General features: G+C 62.7%; 1 protein-coding gene across 2 annotated transcripts in view; it reads right to left on the reverse strand.

Annotated features, from left to right (window-relative positions):
* The window catches only part of Mgat5b (alpha-1,6-mannosylglycoprotein 6-beta-N-acetylglucosaminyltransferase B), a 59,604-nt gene extending 42,427 nt beyond the window's left edge, over window positions 1–17,177 (reverse strand). For both annotated transcript variants that reach the window (XM_076870767.2, XM_076870768.2), the window contains exons 1-3: window positions 17,110–17,177; window positions 13,312–13,424; window positions 5,509–5,656 (exon numbers count right to left, since the gene is read on the reverse strand). In XM_076870767.2, coding sequence (XP_076726882.2) covers window positions 5,509–5,656; window positions 13,312–13,424; window positions 17,110–17,177 — 329 coding nt within the window. The remainder of the gene's footprint in view (window positions 1–5,508; window positions 5,657–13,311; window positions 13,425–17,109) is intronic.
* Between the last annotated feature and the right edge of the window lie 1,453 nt (window positions 17,178–18,630).

Here is an 18,630-nt window from a genome sequence, read left to right on the forward strand (position 1 = left end):
ACTGGTCACCAGTCTCTCTGCCCAGCCCCACCAGTCCCCTTCACCGGTCACCAGTCTCTCTGCCCAGCCCCACCAGTCCCCTTCACCAGTCTCTCTGCCCCTCCCCCACCAGTCCCCTTCACTGGTCACCAGTCTCTCTGCCCAGCCCCAGGAGTCCCCTTCACTGGTCTCTCTGCCCAGCCCCACAACACGGTCGCCAATTCCAGGCCAGACCCTTGGCTCCAGGAGCCATCCAGGCGCTTCCAAGGGAGGGTTAATTTCGCATCCCTCCCGTGATTTATGGGGGTTGCTTTCAATTAACGGGGGTATTGATTTCCCCGCCGCTGGCTGGCGAGCTGCTGGGAGTTATTTTATTACCAAATGGATCATTTTCCTCCTGGAACACCAAGACCCACAGACACGAGATGCCCACAGACACGAGATGCCCACAGACACGCACGGCGGGAACAGCACACGGCGGAGACGTGTTCTCTGCCTCTCTCCCGCCCTACACGGGATGCCGGACACCTCAGCCCGAGTCAGCCTCCCGGGCACCGTCCCTGCTCCGTCCCTGCCTCAGCCCCCAGCCCCACCCAGAGCCTGTGGATGCACAGGGAGTGACCAGGGCTCTGAGCAGAAGGCAGGGCCTGCAGCCCTCCCCAGTGAGAGCAGGCTCCTTGCTTCTGCTCCAAAATAAATACATCAGCATGCATCACTCACACTCACACACACACACACACACTCTCACACAATGAACAGGGATAGCTGGATGTGGTGGTGAACACCTGTAATCCCAGCAACTTGCGAGGCTGAGGTGGGAGGATCCCAAGTTAGAGGCCAGCCTCAGCAACTTAGCAAGGCTCTAACTTAGCAAGACCTTGTCACCAAATTTTTAAAAATTTTCAATAAAAAAAGGGGGGCGGGGGATGTGGCTCAGTGGTTAAGCACACCTGGGTTCAATCCTCAACCAACCAACCAAAAAGAAAACAGGGACGGAGCGGGAGGCTGGCTGTGTGTGGCGTCATTACTTGGGAACAGGATGGGTAACCTGCTGGCGCAGCAAAGCCAGGGTGTCGGGCCCCCAGATCCCATGGTCCACCTCCATCCTGACCCACCCCAGGCCCCGACCTTCTGCAGACACCTGGGTGCCCCTTTCACCTGGGCACACTTAGCAGCAGGAGCTCTGTGGTCACCACGGGTAAGGGCGCTGTCACTGCTCAGGACACAACACGGGCCGCCGTCCAGTCGCCCTCCCCCTGCTGCTCCTGCACAGCTGGAGGTGGCTCAGGAGGCCAAGAGCGGGGGCCTGGGGGCCTGGCCTACCCTGCCCCCAGTGTCCACCCTGGCCATGGCCTTGGTTGAGGCTCGGCAGCTCCCCAGGCTCCTCTCCTGACCGCTGGACAAAGCTCACTGGGACCTGTCTCCCTCGCCCTGGGCCTGCGGAGCCTTCCCCCGGTCCTCCACCCCGAGGGCCACGGCTGCCCTGTGAACCCTCCCCCCACGGCCTCCCCGTGGCTGGCCGCGCCCCAGGCCTGCAGCACCATGGGCTCCTGATGCCCCTCGACAGCCAGGGGCACATCCAGGAGCCGGACCAGCACCGGGGCTGAGAGAAACGAGACCTCTTGAAACTGAGTCCCATGCTGTCCAGACAAGGGAAGGTCCCTGTCCCCACGGGGGACACACAGACCTCCAGGGAGGCTGGTCGCTCCGGCCAGGCAGCCCTGTCCACCCAGTCTACCCACATGGCCCCCACACACACAGGGTCAGGAATTGGTGTTTTTAATTAACTGTGGGTTTTTTTTTTTCCAATTTGGAAAGAGAACTGGACGGCCCCTGCCCGCTGCCTCCTCTGCAGGTCATTTGTACTGGACTCCACGCGCGGTGCCAGCCCACCTCGTGACAACCCGCTCTTCCCCGTCGTCACAGTTAAGTCCCAGCTTTCCCCTGACCACAGGCATGTCCACTGCCGCTCAGGCTCTTTGACACCCTGCCCAGGCACAGTGGCCGCGATGTCCACGACGCCGTCTCCAGAGCTCAGATCCTCCCCAGGGTGAAGCCGGGCCTCTGCGCTCCTCTGCTGCCCAGCAGCCCCTGGGCCCCCCTGGGGCGGAGCTGCTCATCTGAGCTTGGCAACAACGCATTGCAGCCCGCCCTCCCTCCCCGGGCACAGGACGGGAAACCGAGGTCCAGCTGGCCAGGGGGGCCCCGGCCAGGAGCACCCCTCCCTTCCATCTCCCCTTGGCCCACCCTCCCTCCTGCCCTCACACAGCGCACGTTCCAGGGGGGACAGACTACGCACAAGTAAACATGAAGACAGCCTGCGAGACGGTGGCAGGGAGAGGAGGGGCACATTTTAAATAGGACCTGGTCGGGGAAGGCCTCACAGGACACTTAAGAAGGGGAAGAAGGAGACCCGGGAAAGCGCATTCCACACCGAGGGCCCCGCACAAAGGTCCTGTGGCAGCAGGAGACCATCATGCCCCAGGAAGAGCCAGAGAGACATGAGGCCAGGCATGAGCCAGTCCCTCCTCTGGCCACTGCTCCTGCAGCTTCTCCTCGCACTCAGGTAAGAGCTGGGGTCCTTCTGGTGGCCCTAACTTGCCTGGATGTGACCTTCTAAAACCATCTCGCTGGCTGCTGAGGTGGGAGCAGCTGGGAGGGGAGGGAGGGGCACTCTGGGCAAGTCTGATGGACTGGATGCAGGTGTTCAGGAGGGGGTCAGGGATGAGTGCAAGGCTGGGGGTCTGAGCTCCCTGGGTCCCCTCACCCTCCCGAGTCCCTGCCTGGACCCTGCACATGGTGGACATTCAACAATTACAGATGAACTTGGGCGCAGCCAGCCTCCGAGCTCAGCGGGCTTTGCCCTGCGCGGAAGCCCCTTTGGAAAATTCAGAGACCATTACTTTGGGCTTTAGAAACACGATATGATGCTGATGCAGCAAACCCTAACCTGATCGTGTCTTCCCTCCCCAGGACAGGCCAGCCACGGGGCAGGGGCAGCCCAGAGGCTTCCAGAGGGCAGAGGAGGACAGTGAAGTTCTTCGTGAGCCACAGTAATTCCCAGGTGGAGGGTCCGGGTGCGGGTGAGAGCTGGCCAGGAGCAGGGGGTGCTTCCGCAGAATTCCACCTGGGGCTGACCTGGGGAGGGCTGGGGGAGGGCGTGTCTGTGCACAGGGAGAGGGACAGCGGCCTTCCGCAGGCCCTGACACACCCGTCCCCAGCCCTGAAGCCGCAGTGTCCCGGGATTCACGGTTCTGCCTGCGGGTTGATGGGCCCCCCTGGGCATGACGGATGGCCGCTCTTCCCCAGGACGGAGTGGGAGGTGGCGCGCCCCCCCAGCCTGGAGATCCCCTCCCTCCCTGGAGGAGATGAAGGGCAGCGCAGGGGACGGGGGACAGGCCGGGCCTGGAAGGAACCAGAGAGACAGCGAATGTGCCAGATGTGGGCCTCCAGCCCCAGAGCAGGACCCTCAGCTCGGATGCCCACAGGATGCCCAGCAGGGGCCAACCAGGGCTCTTCCAGGCCTGGTAAACACACCTGTGGCCAGGGGCCATGGCACAGGGGGCAGGAGAGTGGAGAGATGTGGGGCCAAGGGCTGGGCAGGGAGAAGGGTGGAGCCGCAGGGCAGGGTGGGCAGCCAGGACGACCCTGACACTCCGCCCATCTCCCATTGCTCCCACCGGCCCCTCTGCTCCCCTCTGGCCACCTGGCCAATCCATTTTTCACACAGCAGTAATGTGATTTTTTAAAAAAATAAATCCAGCAGCTTCCCACAGCTCTGCATGTCTTACAGCACACCCTGGCTCTGCGTCCCGTCCGGCCTCACAAGCTCTGCCACCTTGGCCTTCCCAGTGCTTCTTTGCTCCCACCCCAGGGCCTTTGCACTTGCATGCTCTGCTCCTCATGCTCTCTCCAGCTCGACTGTCACGGATGCGCACGGCCGAACCAACTGACTGTTTGAGCAGCGGCTTTCCTACCCACCATTCTCCAGCGCTTTGGAGCACAGATCAGCAGCTGAAACAATCTCATTTCTTTCTTTCCTTGGTGAGTGCCCGCCTGCCCCCGAGGAGTGGGGACAGGGCTCTGCAGGACCCGTCACGCGGGAGGGGCCTCGCCCGGCTGCCGGGGCCCGCTCCTCGCTCCTCTGCTCTGGAGATGCCAGTTCTGGGAGGTGAAACAGCCTCCCCGCGACCCGGCGCCCAGCTGTGCGGCCCAAGAGGCCCAGCCTGCTGCGGGTGAAGTCGGAGTGAACACCGCGTGGACCCTTCACTCTCCCCCGCTCCCAGGAAGGCAGGGTCAGCGCTGCATCCCTGAACCCCAAAACTCCAACGTGGGCTGGCTTCTGTCTGTGAACTAGCCAGCGTGGAAAGGCTTAGAGGGGAGAAATCCAACCACGCTGACCGCACAGCGCCAGGCCACCAGGCACCCTGGGCAGAGGGTGGTGCAGAGCCAGGCGGCCCCTCGAGGCTGTGCACTGAGGCTGGGTTCCTGGCCCTCTCTGTGCCTTCCATCAGGTGGGTACAGGATTGACGCGGTGGTGGGGGTGACGGGCACGAGGGAGGTAGGCGCTGTCACAGTAACTGTCACCTGTGACAAGGCCTGGTGTCGGGCAGGGTGTCCAGGGTACTGCTCAGTCGGCCCGGCTAGCCTAGGGTCGGCCCTGGGCCAGCAGCCCGGCATAGGCAGACCAAGTGGCCACAGTCCCACCGAGGTGCCCTGTGTCCAGCCTGCCAGCCGGTCCCTCCAGCACACCCTCCCCGCAGGCTGGCCAGGGCCACACAGCACCTTCTCTCTGCCCGAAGCCACACCTGAGGACGCTGGGCCCTGGCCCTGACGGCCTGGCGTCCACCCAGACGCGCCCGTGCACTCCACGCCCCGGGGCTCCCAGGTGGCAGAGCGGCACACGTCCCTGGGCTCTGGCTCCTGGCCAAGGGAAGGCGTGGGTGAGTGAGGCCCGGAATCCTACTCGGCAACGGCCCGAAGCCACCGGCCCTCACACAGGACCAGCTGGGACAGAGTCGAAACCGCCCCTCGGACAACAGGAGAAACGGGGGAGATCCTGCGAGGACCCAGCGGCCTGAGGGGACCCAGGAAGCCTGACCTGAGGGGACCCGGGAGCCTGAGGCCCTCAGGCCCAGCCCCACACTCCCTGTGACACGCCGTGTGGGTACAACTGGCCCAAAGAGTTCTGTGCGGTCACACGCTGGGTGTGTGTGTGATCGGGTGCGTGTGGCCGGCTGTGGCCAAGTGGACAGGCAGGGCTCAGCGCCTGTCCCCAGGAGGAGTTGGCCCCTCCTGTCTCACCTGTGGTGTCTTACTGAACGGGCAGCAGACACGACTCCGATGGTGCCCCCTGGGGTCCCGGGAGCCATGACCTCCTCAGGGCGTGGAGGGGCTTGGTTTTTTTTCATTCTTTGTTTTCCCCAGATTAACACAAAGCGGGTGGCCAGCAGGCCCGGCCAGCTCTGAGAGCGGCCTGAGCTGGGCCTCCACCCAGCACAGCCGGGCACAGTGCCCCGCAGCCCTCACCTGTGGGCAGGCGCATGGGGGTCGCCGGCCTCCGGGTGCAGCCCGCTGCTGTTCTCCAGCCTGGCCAGTGCGTCCATGCGCTTCACCATCAGCTCCAGCAGGTCGCTCATCTTGCGGAGGACACCACGGGACTCAGGGCCACCCAGCACTGTGGGCAGAGGAGGGCACCGTCAGGGGCAGCCGGGCAGCACGGAGGCCACCGGTGCCACCTGGTGTCTGAGATGGGGCAGCTCAGACCCCGGCCCCCTCCCACCTTCCTTGGCCACTGCAGGGGAGGGTCAGAGAGCAAGCCCGCCCCATCTGCCCCCGTCTCCAGCCTCCCGTAAGGCCCCTCACTGCATTGCCTAGGAAGGAAACCCCAGGACCCTGCTCCCACCAGCTGTGTGACCCTGGGAACTGTCTATGCCCTCTCTGGGCCTCAGTTTTGTGGACTATAAAATGGAGCTTTGGCTGTAATCTCCAAGGTGCCCTGCAATCCCCATGGCTGTGAGAGGCCAGGGAAGGTTCCAGGTGGGACAGGAGCCCATGTCTCCTAACACCTGGTCCAGACAGGACCTCCCGGTTTCTAGAAGAGTGGGCCACGGCCCACTGGCACCTGACCAGCCAGGCTGTTGGAATCCAGGTCCCCAGGCCCAAGCCTAGGCTTGCTGACTTGGTACGTTCTAGGGCCCTGGAGTCTGCACCTCCATCCCCCAGGGGATTCTGATGGAGAGGGAGCCCATGTTCTGGGGTCCCGGGACTGCTGTTCACCTGCCCCCACTTCTGCCCAGCCTCTGAGCCCTGACCCATGCCGTCCCCATCCGCCTCCCCAGGACCCTCTGCAGAAAATCATATGAACTTGTCCTGGATCTCACGCTGGTCTTTGGATTCCCAGAGACGGACTGGCAAGGGCAGCTGCCCGCCCCGCCCGGCCTTAGGAGGGACCTGGCAGAGAACGAAGTGGCAGCCCCTGCCCACAGCCCACACGGTGCTGGCTCCCGCCCCACCCCTGGGGTCCTGAGCCAGGTCCCAGGGGACAGGAGCCCTCCCCACCAGGCTGCCCGGCCAGGGGTAGGGCACGTCCTACTTGGGTTCCCTAAAGCAGGTCCTGAGACGGGGCGAGGGGTGGGGAGCAATGAGGAGAGACGGTGAGTGCCCAGCTCGTGGCCCCTGAGACCACAGCCCAGCCCTGCAGGCAAATGGAGGTGGCGGCAGGGGAGGTGTCCTGGCCTGCCTTCCTGGGTGCAGAGCAACGCCCGTCACCCGCCAGGGGACAAGGGGCATTCATACCCCAGTCACTGGGTGAGGGCTGCTCCAGGGACAGTCGCGTTCTGCACTCTCCGCCTGCCGCCGTGTGGCCAAGGGAAGTGCCCAGGCAGTAACACAGCTGCCGGCCGCTGGCAGCGCAGCCCACGCACACTGAGTCACCAGGGCCAGGGAGGGAGGCAGCGCGGCAGTGTCCCCTTCTCAGGAAAGACAGAGCCGGACACCCCAAAGGCTCCCAGCTGGCTCTGGCCTGCCTCTGCCACCAAAGCTGCAAGGTGAAGTCACCGTACCACCCTTGGCCTCCATGTCCCCCACTCAAAGCAAGAACACCAGGCCCTGCCTGCAGCCCACCCCTCGGGGCAGAGGACGGGCCTGCTCAGCACACTGCCCCCTTCCCCTGGCCGCCACATCCAGCCACTGCCAGCCTCCCACGGGGACAGAAGACACCTCCCCTGGCAGCTGAGCCGCCTGGGTCTGAAGGGAGGCCGCAGAGCTGGGGCAGAGCTGGGGCAGAGCTGGGGCAGAGCTGGGGCAGAGCTGGTGGGAAACGCCAGCTGGGCACCAGCCCCAGAGCAGGAGGAGCAGCAGCCGCTCCTTAAAGAGACAGGGCCCCTGGCTCCGAGGGAGGGAGCGAGGGGCCAGAGGAAGAGGAGGAGAAAGGAAGTTCCCCAAAGTCCCCCAGGACCCAGGGTGGAGCCGTTGCAGGAAACGGGCACATAGAGGAAGGAGGGGACATGGCCCTGCCCAGCCCCAGAGAGGAAGCAGCCCATGGCCTCCCACCCTCCCCTCTCGGAAAATTGAGCAGATTTTTAAAGAATCGACTGGAAATTTTCACAACAGCCTGGAATAAAGCAAACTTGGGGTCTCCCCACCACTCTGCCCCTCCCGAGCCATGAACTCACTCAGCGGATCGATCAGTTAATTGATCACACGAGACAGTCCCAGCTTCCCCTGCTCAGCCTCACAGAGGTCTGCTCTCGGGGACCCCCTGCCCGGGCAGCACCTTCAGCACAGAGGGAAGGAACGGGCAGGTGACCATCATTTGAGCTCAACACACATGAAGACCTGGACACTGCCAGCAGGGCTCAGGGCCAGCTGAGGGGCATCGAGGAGATGTGCGGGGGCCTGCCTGGCCTCCCCTGTCCCCTGAGGGGCCACGGCTCACAGCCTGGGCTGAGGTTGCTCTCCCCGAAATGAGCAGGATGAAGAGAGGCAAGCTCACAGCTGCAACACGCCACACAGGGCCTGCCCCGCCTGCCCAGGCCAGAGCGCTTGGGGCACCCCGGAGGTGTGGAGCCCAGTCCTGGTTTCTAGGGTGCTGCTGTGCTCCCTGCAGTGCCTCTGGCCTGGCCCAGGCTTGCCTCTATGCTGCCCCTCTCCCTGCCAGGCCCAAGCCCCCTGGGGTCCTCCTCACTGCCTGCACCCTGCTGGGACCGCACCACCCCCGCCCCACCCAAGCTCCCAGCCCCATTTCTCAGGGCTGAGGGGCCAGCAACGGCATGATCCATCCTAGAGCTGTGGGGACCCAAGAACTGGCAGCAGAGCAGAGGTTGGGGTGGCAGCGTGGTGGCCTGGGACAGGCCTGAGTGGGAGTCAGAAAGCCCGGCCGCACTGACTAGGTGGGGACAGGTCACTGTCCCCCTCCTGGCCTCAGTTTCCCCTCATGTGAAATGAGGGGGATGGAGTCACTGAGCTCTGAGGTTCTAGCACCCCAACTTCCCCTAACTGACTCTAGACACCAGGGTACCGGGAAAGGAAAGAATTGTCCCATGGAAGCTGGCAGCAGAGTCCTCCCAAGGAGAGTTCTGTTTTGTTTTGCTAAACCCTGGGGTGGGCCAAAGCAAGTCATGTGCCCAGAGCAGACAGAGAGCTAAATGACTCTGCATATTCAAGCAGAGACTGAGGTTTCCTGGCACAGGAGAAAGAGGCGGCGCAGGCGCAGGGGCCGGCAGAGCAAGAAGGATGGGGATCCCCCTATGGGGGCCACAGCAGGGGTGGGGGCTCTCCCTGGCGGAGATGCGGAGAGTTGGAATATACTTGCTGGGCTGCACAGAGGTCTGAAACCCCACTGGTGACGCCTGCACCCCCCATGCAGGTGGCTATACTCAGACCCTTGGGCAAGAGTCTCAAGGGAAACGGGGTACTCCTCCTACTGGGTTGGTGCAGGGGAGACAGAAGAGGCAGGAGGAGAGATGTTGAGACGGATAATTTAGCAGAAGCAAGAACTGAGAGAGCGAGATGACCAGGGAAATATAGGCCACCCCTCCCCCCAAGAATCCTTGGCGATCTCTGGGGTTGTGGACTGCCCTTCTCTGAGGATGCAGCCAGTTCTTTAAAAATGCCAATGAAGGCGTGAGCCCCAAAGGCTTGCAAATAACCCCTGCCAGGTTTCACCAGGGCCTTGATTGAGGAGATCAACCGTCTTGGACAGCTCTTTAAGGCCCTCTTCCTTCCGGACCAAGACAGCAAATCCCTCCCCAGCAGAGGGCTGGGGGGCAGCCTCCCATGTTCTCACATGCTGAGGGGCTCGCGAAGTCCCTGAGACCCCGGGAGACAGCCCCCTAGCCTCCGGAGCCTGCTTTCTGCCCAGGACACACTCAAGGTCACACCCAGGAGATGGGTGCCCAGGAGGGAAGCAGGTGGGCCAGGCAGGCCCTGCTGAGTGACACCTCCCCGGCATGCCCCCTCTGGACCCCGACTGTCAGCAGAGCAGGCTGCCGTCCCCCAGGGTCACTTCCCCACTCCCGGCATGGGCTGAATTGAAATGCATTCACTGCGAGGCCCAGCGATCCATCTATCCATCTCAGCACTCACCCGGCCCCTCCATATTTCCATATAAATAAGGAAAGCTGGACACTGAGAGATACAAATGGATCCCCACGTTTATAGACAGGGGTATTTTTATTACCCGCTGAGGCCTGGCCTCCTCCCCAGACGCTCAATCTCCCCCTCCTCTTGTCTTGTCCCCATCCCTACCCTTCACTGAGGGTTCTCTGGACCTGAACAAGCCCCCAGCTCACCAGGGAACCGGCCTTCCTGGCCCTGGGGGGGGGGGGGGAGCGGCTGTGACTGTTTGTGCAGCTGGAGAAAGGAGCACATTGGCTGGCGCACAGGGCCACCGCCAGAACCAGCTGGGGCCACGGAGCTCCGGGCCGGGCAGCAGCGGAGACAAGGCCAGGCCCTGGGAGGCCGGATGAGGCTCTTCCTCAGCCCACTGGGCCCTGGTTCCCACCCATGCAGCTTCTGAGAGAAGGGCCCCAGAGCTGCCCACAGAGCTGGAAGCCTGCGAGGTTCAGCTCCTGCCCCGGGCCTGGGTGGTGTGGCAGGGCAAGGCACGGAGAGCCTGGGGCAGACCCAAGCGGAGCGCTACTTCTTCAAGACCAAACAGGGCGGGAGGGAGCCCACAGCTCCCCTCAGAAGCAAATAAGGCTTCCCTAGAAGGACGCAGGGAGGAGGGAGAGGGGCTCAGAGAGGCAGAGTTGCCCAGATCAGCCCCCCGCCATACTACGGCCCAAGCCAGACTCCCCTCACCCCGCAGCAAGAGGGAATGAAGTTAGACCTCTCCAGTGAGGATTCCCTTCAGCCCTTCTTGCCTGAATCTCTTCAGATTTTGAGTGTGCAGAATGCAGAGTGAGATGTCCTTCACGTTTTTATTCCCAAATGAGCCACCTCACCATGAAGTGAACTGGCCTAGAGGGGAAGGCGCAGCCTCTGCAGGGACCACCTTGCTGGCCACGGCCAAGGGTTGGGCTCTCCCCTGCCATGGAGAAAGCCCTCTCCTGCCCCTGCCCTGTGCTCCCCCTGCGGGGCCCCCGCCTCCCTCACTGGCCCCAAGGGCAAGGACAGGTTGATCTCCCCGCTGTGCTGACTGTTGCGCTGACCAGTGATGAACTCATTTATTTCCCTAAACAGCAGGGCCCTGGTGGGCTTCCTTCTGATTCTGGGGCTCCTTGAACCCCACAGGACGGGCACTGCCCAACACCCCGACCTCGGCCCAGCCTGGGCTCCCTCCCAGCCCCCCTCCCTCGCTCCCCCTCCACGGCTCAGTGTGGGCACGCTGGCATCTGCTGGGGTTGCCGCGGGGCTGCCGGGCACAGGGCGGGGTGTCACTGGGGCTTCTCTTCAGGACTCACATCTTCAACTCACAGGGGACACGGCTTTCTAGGCCTGTGTCCGTGTGTCCCTCCAATCAAATTGGCTGGATGCAAGGACATCAAAGAAACTGGGGGACAGTGGGAATGGGGACATACACTGGATCAGGGTGCTTTCTCCCTGGCTCGGGGAGACCTCTCTCCTCCCGCTCCCAGCTCCGTATTCCAGGCACTCGAGCCCCAGCCCGAGGAAAGTGGGAACTGGACAGGCCCGGCCATGGGCAGAGGATGCTGTGGTGTGGACGTGAGGGGTCCCCCAGAGCTCACGTGTGAGACAATGCAAGCAGGAAGAGGTGACATGACTGGGTGGTGACTGGTGACCCAGTCAGAGGACTAATCCCCTGACAGGATTACCTGAGGGGTCATGAAGGCGGGGAGGTGGGCATGAGGGGCGTGGTTTGGGGTGCAGACTCCTGTCTGGGGAGTGGAGTCTCCCTCTGCTGCCTGGTCACCACGGGAGACACTTCCCTTCACCACACTCCTGGCCTCACCTCCAGCCCTGGGGATCGGAGCCTGCTGTCTATGGACTGAGACCCTGAAACCACAAGCCCCCCAATAAACTTTTCCTCCAGTGTTTTTCTTGACAGGTCTTTTGGTCACTGGGGCCCTCACACATGGAGGCGTGGAGTTCTGAGAACCAGGGAGGGTGACCACACAGGGAGGGCGAGGGTCCCGGGCAGTGCTGACAGAGAGGCGGCCCACGGCACTGCCCTGCCCGTGACATGCCACCCAGGCGAACCCCCTCTGTACCTCTAGAAGTCAAGGTCATGGCCAGCCTTGGCAAAGTGGTGACAGAGGTGGCACAAGGCCTTCTCCCCTCTACAGAATAAAACCTGGGGCTTGAGCCAGAACCCCCCCCCGCTCCCCACCAGCCCCTGTGCTCTGGGCCCCTGGGTCCACCCTGCCATGGGGGCAGGGACCATGTGGGTGGAATCGCTTTGGCTCCCAAGCCCTCGGGAGAGGGCAGAAGAACCAGCCCCAAACCCCTCCCCCCAGCCCCTTGTCTCCTCCTGTCAGACTCCAGACCTTTCTGGAAGCTCAGGTTCCTGATGCCCAGACAGGGAGCACCCGCCCAGGGGCAGCATCCAGGGAGCCTGCGCTACTCTCCCCACACCCACGTCCCCCCTCCCCAAGCCCACCTTCCAGACACCTTCCCTGTGGCCCACCCGCTCTCCAACCCCAACCCAGGCGTCTCCGTGTGCAGACCCAGCACCCCATCCCCCTCCCCAAAACGTCCTTTTCTGCAGCTCCCACGTCTCAGACTTAACACATCCCCCCATGTGTGGAGCCACCCCGCCAGGTGCTGCTCGGGACCCTCAGGAGGTACTTACCGCCTCGGGAGAACATGGAGGCTCCCCAGAGTCAGAGCCGGATCAATGAGCTCACACTGGAGCCTGAATGACTAATAGGTGTGACATTCCTTCTGGGAGCTTTTGCAAGTTTAAAGACGCACAAGTTAAACTAAAGGGATGAATCCAGTGACGAGTCACAGATGGCACCACAAGTGCCACTCAGAGCGCCCACTCCACATGACAGCCATCGCGCCCGTGACACCCGTCACTGGGACAGGGAAGCCAGCCGGCTGAGCACGGTCCCTGCAACCCCGCTGACCTCGGGCTCCCCCCGCCCGCCCACGTCCCTCCTCTCTGCCCTTGATCTAAAGAACCCCTGTGTCCAGCGCGTTAGGACTCTGCTGCTCTCCACCACCACCTCCCAGTGAGTAGGGGGAAGGGGAAGGACCCAGCTTCAGGACGAGGACTCCCAATCTGTCACACTCAGGCCACATGGCAACCAACCACACCAGGTAATTTCCATGTGTGAGCCCATTTGGCCCAACCTTCCAAAAAGTTCATTGTGACTTTTCTTCTGTGTCGGTGACTTAAGTGACTTGCAGGTGGCACACAGCTAGGAGGCAATGAACAGAGAGGCAAACCTGGGCCTGGCTGGTCCCTAAAGTCCGTGCCCTGAACCTCTGCTCGTGCCTCGCAAGCATCGTGTGGGCAAGGAGCAGTGAGGGACAGGGAAAGGTCTATGTCCCCAGAGTTCAGAGGAGACACGTGAGCTCATAGTCAGGCCTATCCCCCCGCCCCTGTGTCCACAGCCTGGGCCCAAGGCCCAGAGGACACGTGTCTCAGAGGCAGGTGTCATATCCAGACCCCCAACACTCCAACCAAAGAAGCCACACAGGAGACCCTGGCCTTCGAAACTAGGGGTACAGGCAGGACCAAAGTCAAAGCCTTATGCCAGATGGCACGGCCCAAGCAGGCCCTCTCCCCTACCCCCTGCAAGCAGCCAGCAAGCCTGAGTCAGGGCTCCAGAAAGTCCCCTGTGGTGCTGGGCCAAAGGGACCTGCCCTTCAACTCACAAACACCTGCACGCATCCTTGACCCCCCTGACCCCAAGATACCTTCCGTGCGGATGGTGAAGGGCGAGTCCCCCAGGCGCCGCGCTGAGAACTGGCCTCCCAGAGACGTCATCAGGAAGCAGACAGTGAAGAAGCCGATGCCCAGGACAAAAAGCCTGTGGGGAGGACAGAGCAGGTCAGCAGGGCAGGCCAGCAACAGTGCCCCCAGCCTCCACCGAGGAAGACACAGAAACGCCAAGGATAATGAACAAGGAGGGAAGCCAGGGACAGAGGGAAGGGGGAGAGCTGTGGGGCTGAGCCCAAGCCCAGAGGACAAAAAGAGTGGGCTACAAGAAGCTGGCCACAGCCCCCTGGCAAATCAGAGGGGGAAGGAGGCACATTGAGACAGGAACCTGGGCAGGGCCTGGCCTAAGACAGACCCTGTTCATTAACAGCATTAGGCTGTCAAAGTGTGACTCCCAGACCGGCTGCCGCAGCAACGTCCCATGAGAACAACGTCGTGGGGCCCCAAGCCCCCCACCCTGGGGGGGGGGACAGGTGATCTCGTCTCACACGCTCTCCCAGTGATCCTGATGCATGCTAAAGTTTGAGATCTACTGGAACAGATAGAGCGGCAAGGCATGACATCAGCCCGAGGGCAAGTAATTGGTCCAGCTGAGACCCACCTGGATCCCATCAATCACCTGGGCCACCCTCAGCCCTGGTGTACACAGGCCTGGCCACCACCATCAGTCACGAGCTCACTGTAACCCTTCCTCCCCTGTGTCCTCAGAGGTGGTGCCTGCACCCATCACTGCTTCTGGTGAGATCCCAAGGCAGGGCCACGTGGCCCCCTGCTGTGTCCGGGCCTCCCCCACACACTGGCTCTCAGCCTGCACCATTGACTGGCCAGGGCATGCTCACACCTAGACATGGACGTCACTCAGATGTGTGTGCTGTCACCCCGGTGGGAGGGTTGGCTCAATGAGACACCAATCATCCCTTCAATCCATCGTTATTGATTATCCACCAGGTGTCAGGCACTGGGGTGATCCAGGAGGATAGTGGGGAACCAGGCACAGAACCCACCCCAGCACAGCCTTGGGGGCAGGCAGGTGTGGACAATGTCCAGGGACCATGAGTCTATCAGAGGGCTTGAGGAACTGTCAGATCTGAGAGGAGACGTCCCTTTACCTGGCCAGAGGAAGGAAACCCATCCAGTGTGGAGCCAGGCTGACCAAGGAGAACCCTACACGTCAAGCAGAGACCTCCAGCTGCCCAGCCTCCACTTCCTATCCTATCCCCAAACCTGGTGCTTGTTTGTGTCTTTATGCAAGACTTGCTTTATGCATTTTAATCTTCATTATTTGAAACTGGCAGAGCAGTATTTAATTAAAATTTGGTCCATTAAAGAAAACACATAATTGCAGAAGAAAATAAAATGCACAACAACATTCCCAGCCCACATTTAAAGAAAGCTGTTAGAGATTAAGTCAGAGGGGGCAGGAACCGCACAGAGAGGACCCGGGATCTTCCCCCAGAGAACACTCTGGCAGAGCATCTCTGATGGGGAGGAGGGAGGAAGCAGTTCAGTGGGCAAGACAGCACAGGGACACTTCCCTTCATCTCAGAGGGAAACCTCAGTGAATTCCCCTAGGCCTGAGGGTGGGGCTCAGACTCTGCTGTGCCCCAGATGAAACCAGACCGGTCTCAGGGCAAGAGCACAGGAAGAGGTTGTCATAGACCCAGGGAGATCCCTGGGGAAATCAGCTCTTTGCCCTCCCAGCCTGAGGACAAGGAAGAGCTTCCCTCAGCCCTGGTCCCCTTTCCCTCATCCTCCACCCTCTCCCTCGCCATGGAGTTGTATTTAGGGCTGGAGACCTGGGGGTGCCTGCCAGGGTCCAAAAACATCCACGAGGAACATGTGTACACCTTTGACCAGACCCTGAAGCCCCATAGACTTCACCTGCATCACACTCTGCCAGTCCCCAAGCCTTGGGTTCAGGTCCCCCAAAGCACTGGGGTCTATTTATAGTAAATTCAAATTAAAGTGGCTTCATCCATCCACATATGCACTCAGACAACACTGCAGGAGCACCTGGGGAAGAACCCATGGGAACAGCATTCCCGGGCCATCCTCAGGAAGAATAAATTGGAGTGATGTAATCAGAGCCCTGACCTGATCCCGAGGGGACTTGAAGGCTCCGTTGGTGGCTGTGGGTCTCTGGCAGCCTAGAGAGACCCATGCAACCGCACCCCACCCTTGCCTTCAGGAGCCCCAAAGGCTGTGGTGCAGGATGCACCCTGAAGTGGGCCAGGGGCAAGCGCTGTCCGTGGTGCTGGAACCCGGGCAGCCTCCACCAGCCCCAGGAAATGTCCAGCAGAAACTGGGCTTCCCAAGGCCTGCAGGGAGGGGACCACAGGGGGTGAGAGAGCAGGAGGGAACCTGAGAATCCTCTCAGAGTCCCGGACAAGCCAAGGACTTGAGGGTCTTCCAGAGGACCAAGGCCTTTCCAGAGAGACCGGCTTCCTGCCCTGCTTACCATGAGCACCTTAGGCTAGGGGTCCCTGACTCCCCCAAATAACCGCTTAAAACCCCACTCTCAGACCAGACTCCAAAGTCCCCGGCATCCTCCCTGACCAGCCTGATGGTTGCTGCCCCCAGGCTTCCTTCTCAGCCCTCACCACCAGCCTGACACCCGGGTGGCGCAAACCCAGGAGGGCCATCTTCTCCCCACCCCCAGCCCCTTCCGGGCCAGGGAGGGAGACGGGCCACGACTGGGGTGGGGGAGGAGCCAGGGCTCTGTCGGAGGCCTGGAGTGGAGGGGATCAAGCCTCTTCCCTCCTGCAGCCAAACCCTGGGCGCCTCTGACCGCCAGCGCCTGCCCTCAAGGTCTCTGTCCTGCGCCTGCACCCCACCTGTGGCCTGTCCCGCCCAGCGCTGGCACCCGAACTCCCTCCACGTCCTCCCTCCGTGTCTTCTGCAATCCAGCTACGGAACAGAGAGACACTCCAGCCCTGCTGGGCGCCCAGCGCCTCTGCCCCAGCCGGCTCAACGGCTCCACTCCGACAGCCCTGGGAGGGAGAGAGCTACCCTGGTCCTGGCCGGCTCCAGGGGGCCCAGGAGTGGGAGTAGCAGAGCGGGTGAGTCCCACACAGCCTCAGCCCCCTGGACCAGGCCACCCAAGGTGTGTGTGGCCAGAGTGTCGTCTTGGCCTCTGTCCGCCGTCCACATCGGGCTGCACCTGCCCGGCCTGTTGACCCCTAGTTGAGGGTGAATGCCCAGCGGAGGAGTGTCCGTGGTCCAATCTCTGGAACCCTCGGGTCAGAGACTGGCCCGCGCCCTGTCAGGGGGGGGGCGTGAAGGCGGGAGGAGGGGATGGATCAGGCAGAAGGGGTGGGCGGGCTGACCTCGGGACCACGGCTGGACAGGAGAGGGAGTCGCCCCGCCACCGCGCACTAACTTCGTTACCAGATGGGACTCTGGTCCCATCTGGTCTTTCTCCGCAGGTGGAGAAAGGCCCCAAGGGGCAGGGAAGGGGCGTTCTGGCTGGGGCCACTGCCCGGGCCCTGGGCCACAACCTCGATGATTTTTGACGCCATTCTCACCCCCCCACCTCAAATCCTTCCCACCCTAGTCCAACTTGGGACAGGTGCAGAATTACGTTACCCTCCCCACTCGCACCCCGAGCCCCAACTCCATCCGTTCCCGCAGCCCCAGTGGCCATCACCGAGGGTCCAAAAGCGAACCTCCTTTGCCACTGTAACTTGCATCCTCGCAGGGACCGACCTCGCCTACAGCCACCATGCGCCCCCTCGGGGAAAAGACCCCCCGCCACGCCAACCAGGGGAGAACTTTACCGGAAGGGTCTCAGAGTGACCAGGCATCTTCTGACCATTATCTTCCCATCTGGGTTGACTGTGATCATTGTTCAAACTTGTCAGGGCGAGAAGCCGCGGGAGAGGCCAGACGCACAGTCCTAGGCTCGGCTCTTCCCGCGTCGGGGCCACCAACTCGCTGAGGGCCGAAGCTTGGAGGGGGCGCGGGGCTCGGTGGCCTCACTGCTCCGGCCACCGCCCGTGGGGTGGCGCGGCCTCTGCGCGCAGAGAAGGAGCAGCGCGGCAGCCGGAGGGCGGCAAGGGCGCCTGGCCCGGCGGTCTCTGCGTCTCCTCCTCCCCGCTTCACATTTTGGGGGCCGGAAGGCGGCGCGCCCCCAGACCGCCGGCAGCGCGTCTGCCTGCTCGGGCTCGCTCGCTGGGCGGGACGGCGCCGCGGCGCGCAGACGGGATCCCCGCGGCGAGCGCCCTCATCCCCGGCTCCGCGCCCTCGGTGCTGGCTAGCAGCGGCCCCGGGCCCGCGTCCCGCTCCCCCGCGCCTCTGGGTCGCGCCGAGCTCCGGCCCCTCGCGGCGCCGCGCCCATGGCTCTCGGAGAGGGCGCCCCGCGCCCGCCCGCTTGCCGGCTCGTTCGGTCGACTGCCCGCGCTCGGGTGTCCGGCGTCCGGCCCGGCGCAGCGCTACACCGGGAGGCGCCGCATTGTTCCCTCGGAGGAGGCGGCCGCGGCGGCCCAGGAGCGGCCTCCACGCTTCCTCGGCGCGCCGGCGCCACCTCGCGGTCGCGGCCCAGCTGCGCGCTCTCCCTGGGCTGTAGGGGAGGGGACGCGGAGGCGCGGGAGGCGAGCACTCCGCGGTACCCTCGGGAGGGGCCCTGCGCCTCTCTCCAGGCCAGGCCACTTCTCAGGGCGCCACCAGTCCCAGGAGCCGAGGGCTACTTCAACTCCTGCAAAGCGCGGAGGAGGTGGGGGAGGAGAGATGACCCCTTCCCTTCCTTCTGGCAGCAGGGCCCCCCTGGGTCACTCTCTTTGCCGCCCCAGGAGCTTCTGCACCTGCTGCTACACCCACTGATTTGCTGTGACAACACTCACCCATCTGCTCCCTGTCGATACTCCCGCGGCTCCCCTTTGCTTCCTGGCCTGATAAGACGCTCAGCTGAGAGCCCTCAGGCCTGCAGCCCTAGTGGGTCACCACGAGTGGGCCTGAGTTCTGGCCTCGGAGCCTTCACTAACCAGGTGATGAAGCCTGCAAGTCTGAGGAGTCACCACTAAAACAACGAGAATGACCAGAAGCTAAGGCTCTTGGCAACTCCAGATCCACTAGGCCTGAATCTCTCAGCCTCATCCTGCCCTCCCCGTCTCCTCCTTGACTTTGGAGATGTGTTTCCTGTTGCAGGTGGGAGGTTCCTGGGGGCCCACAGAGCCCGCACAGATCTGAAATTTCTTGGTCTGGAACAGTACTGCCCAAGACCAGACCTCTGCTAGGGGCACAGATGACACCACCCACCCACCCACACACAGATTCCTGTGCTGTGTACAAAGGTGACATGG

This window comes from Callospermophilus lateralis, chromosome 11 (genome assembly GCF_048772815.1).
Source record: "Callospermophilus lateralis isolate mCalLat2 chromosome 11, mCalLat2.hap1, whole genome shotgun sequence".
Classification (NCBI taxonomy): Eukaryota; Metazoa; Chordata; class Mammalia; order Rodentia; family Sciuridae; genus Callospermophilus; species Callospermophilus lateralis.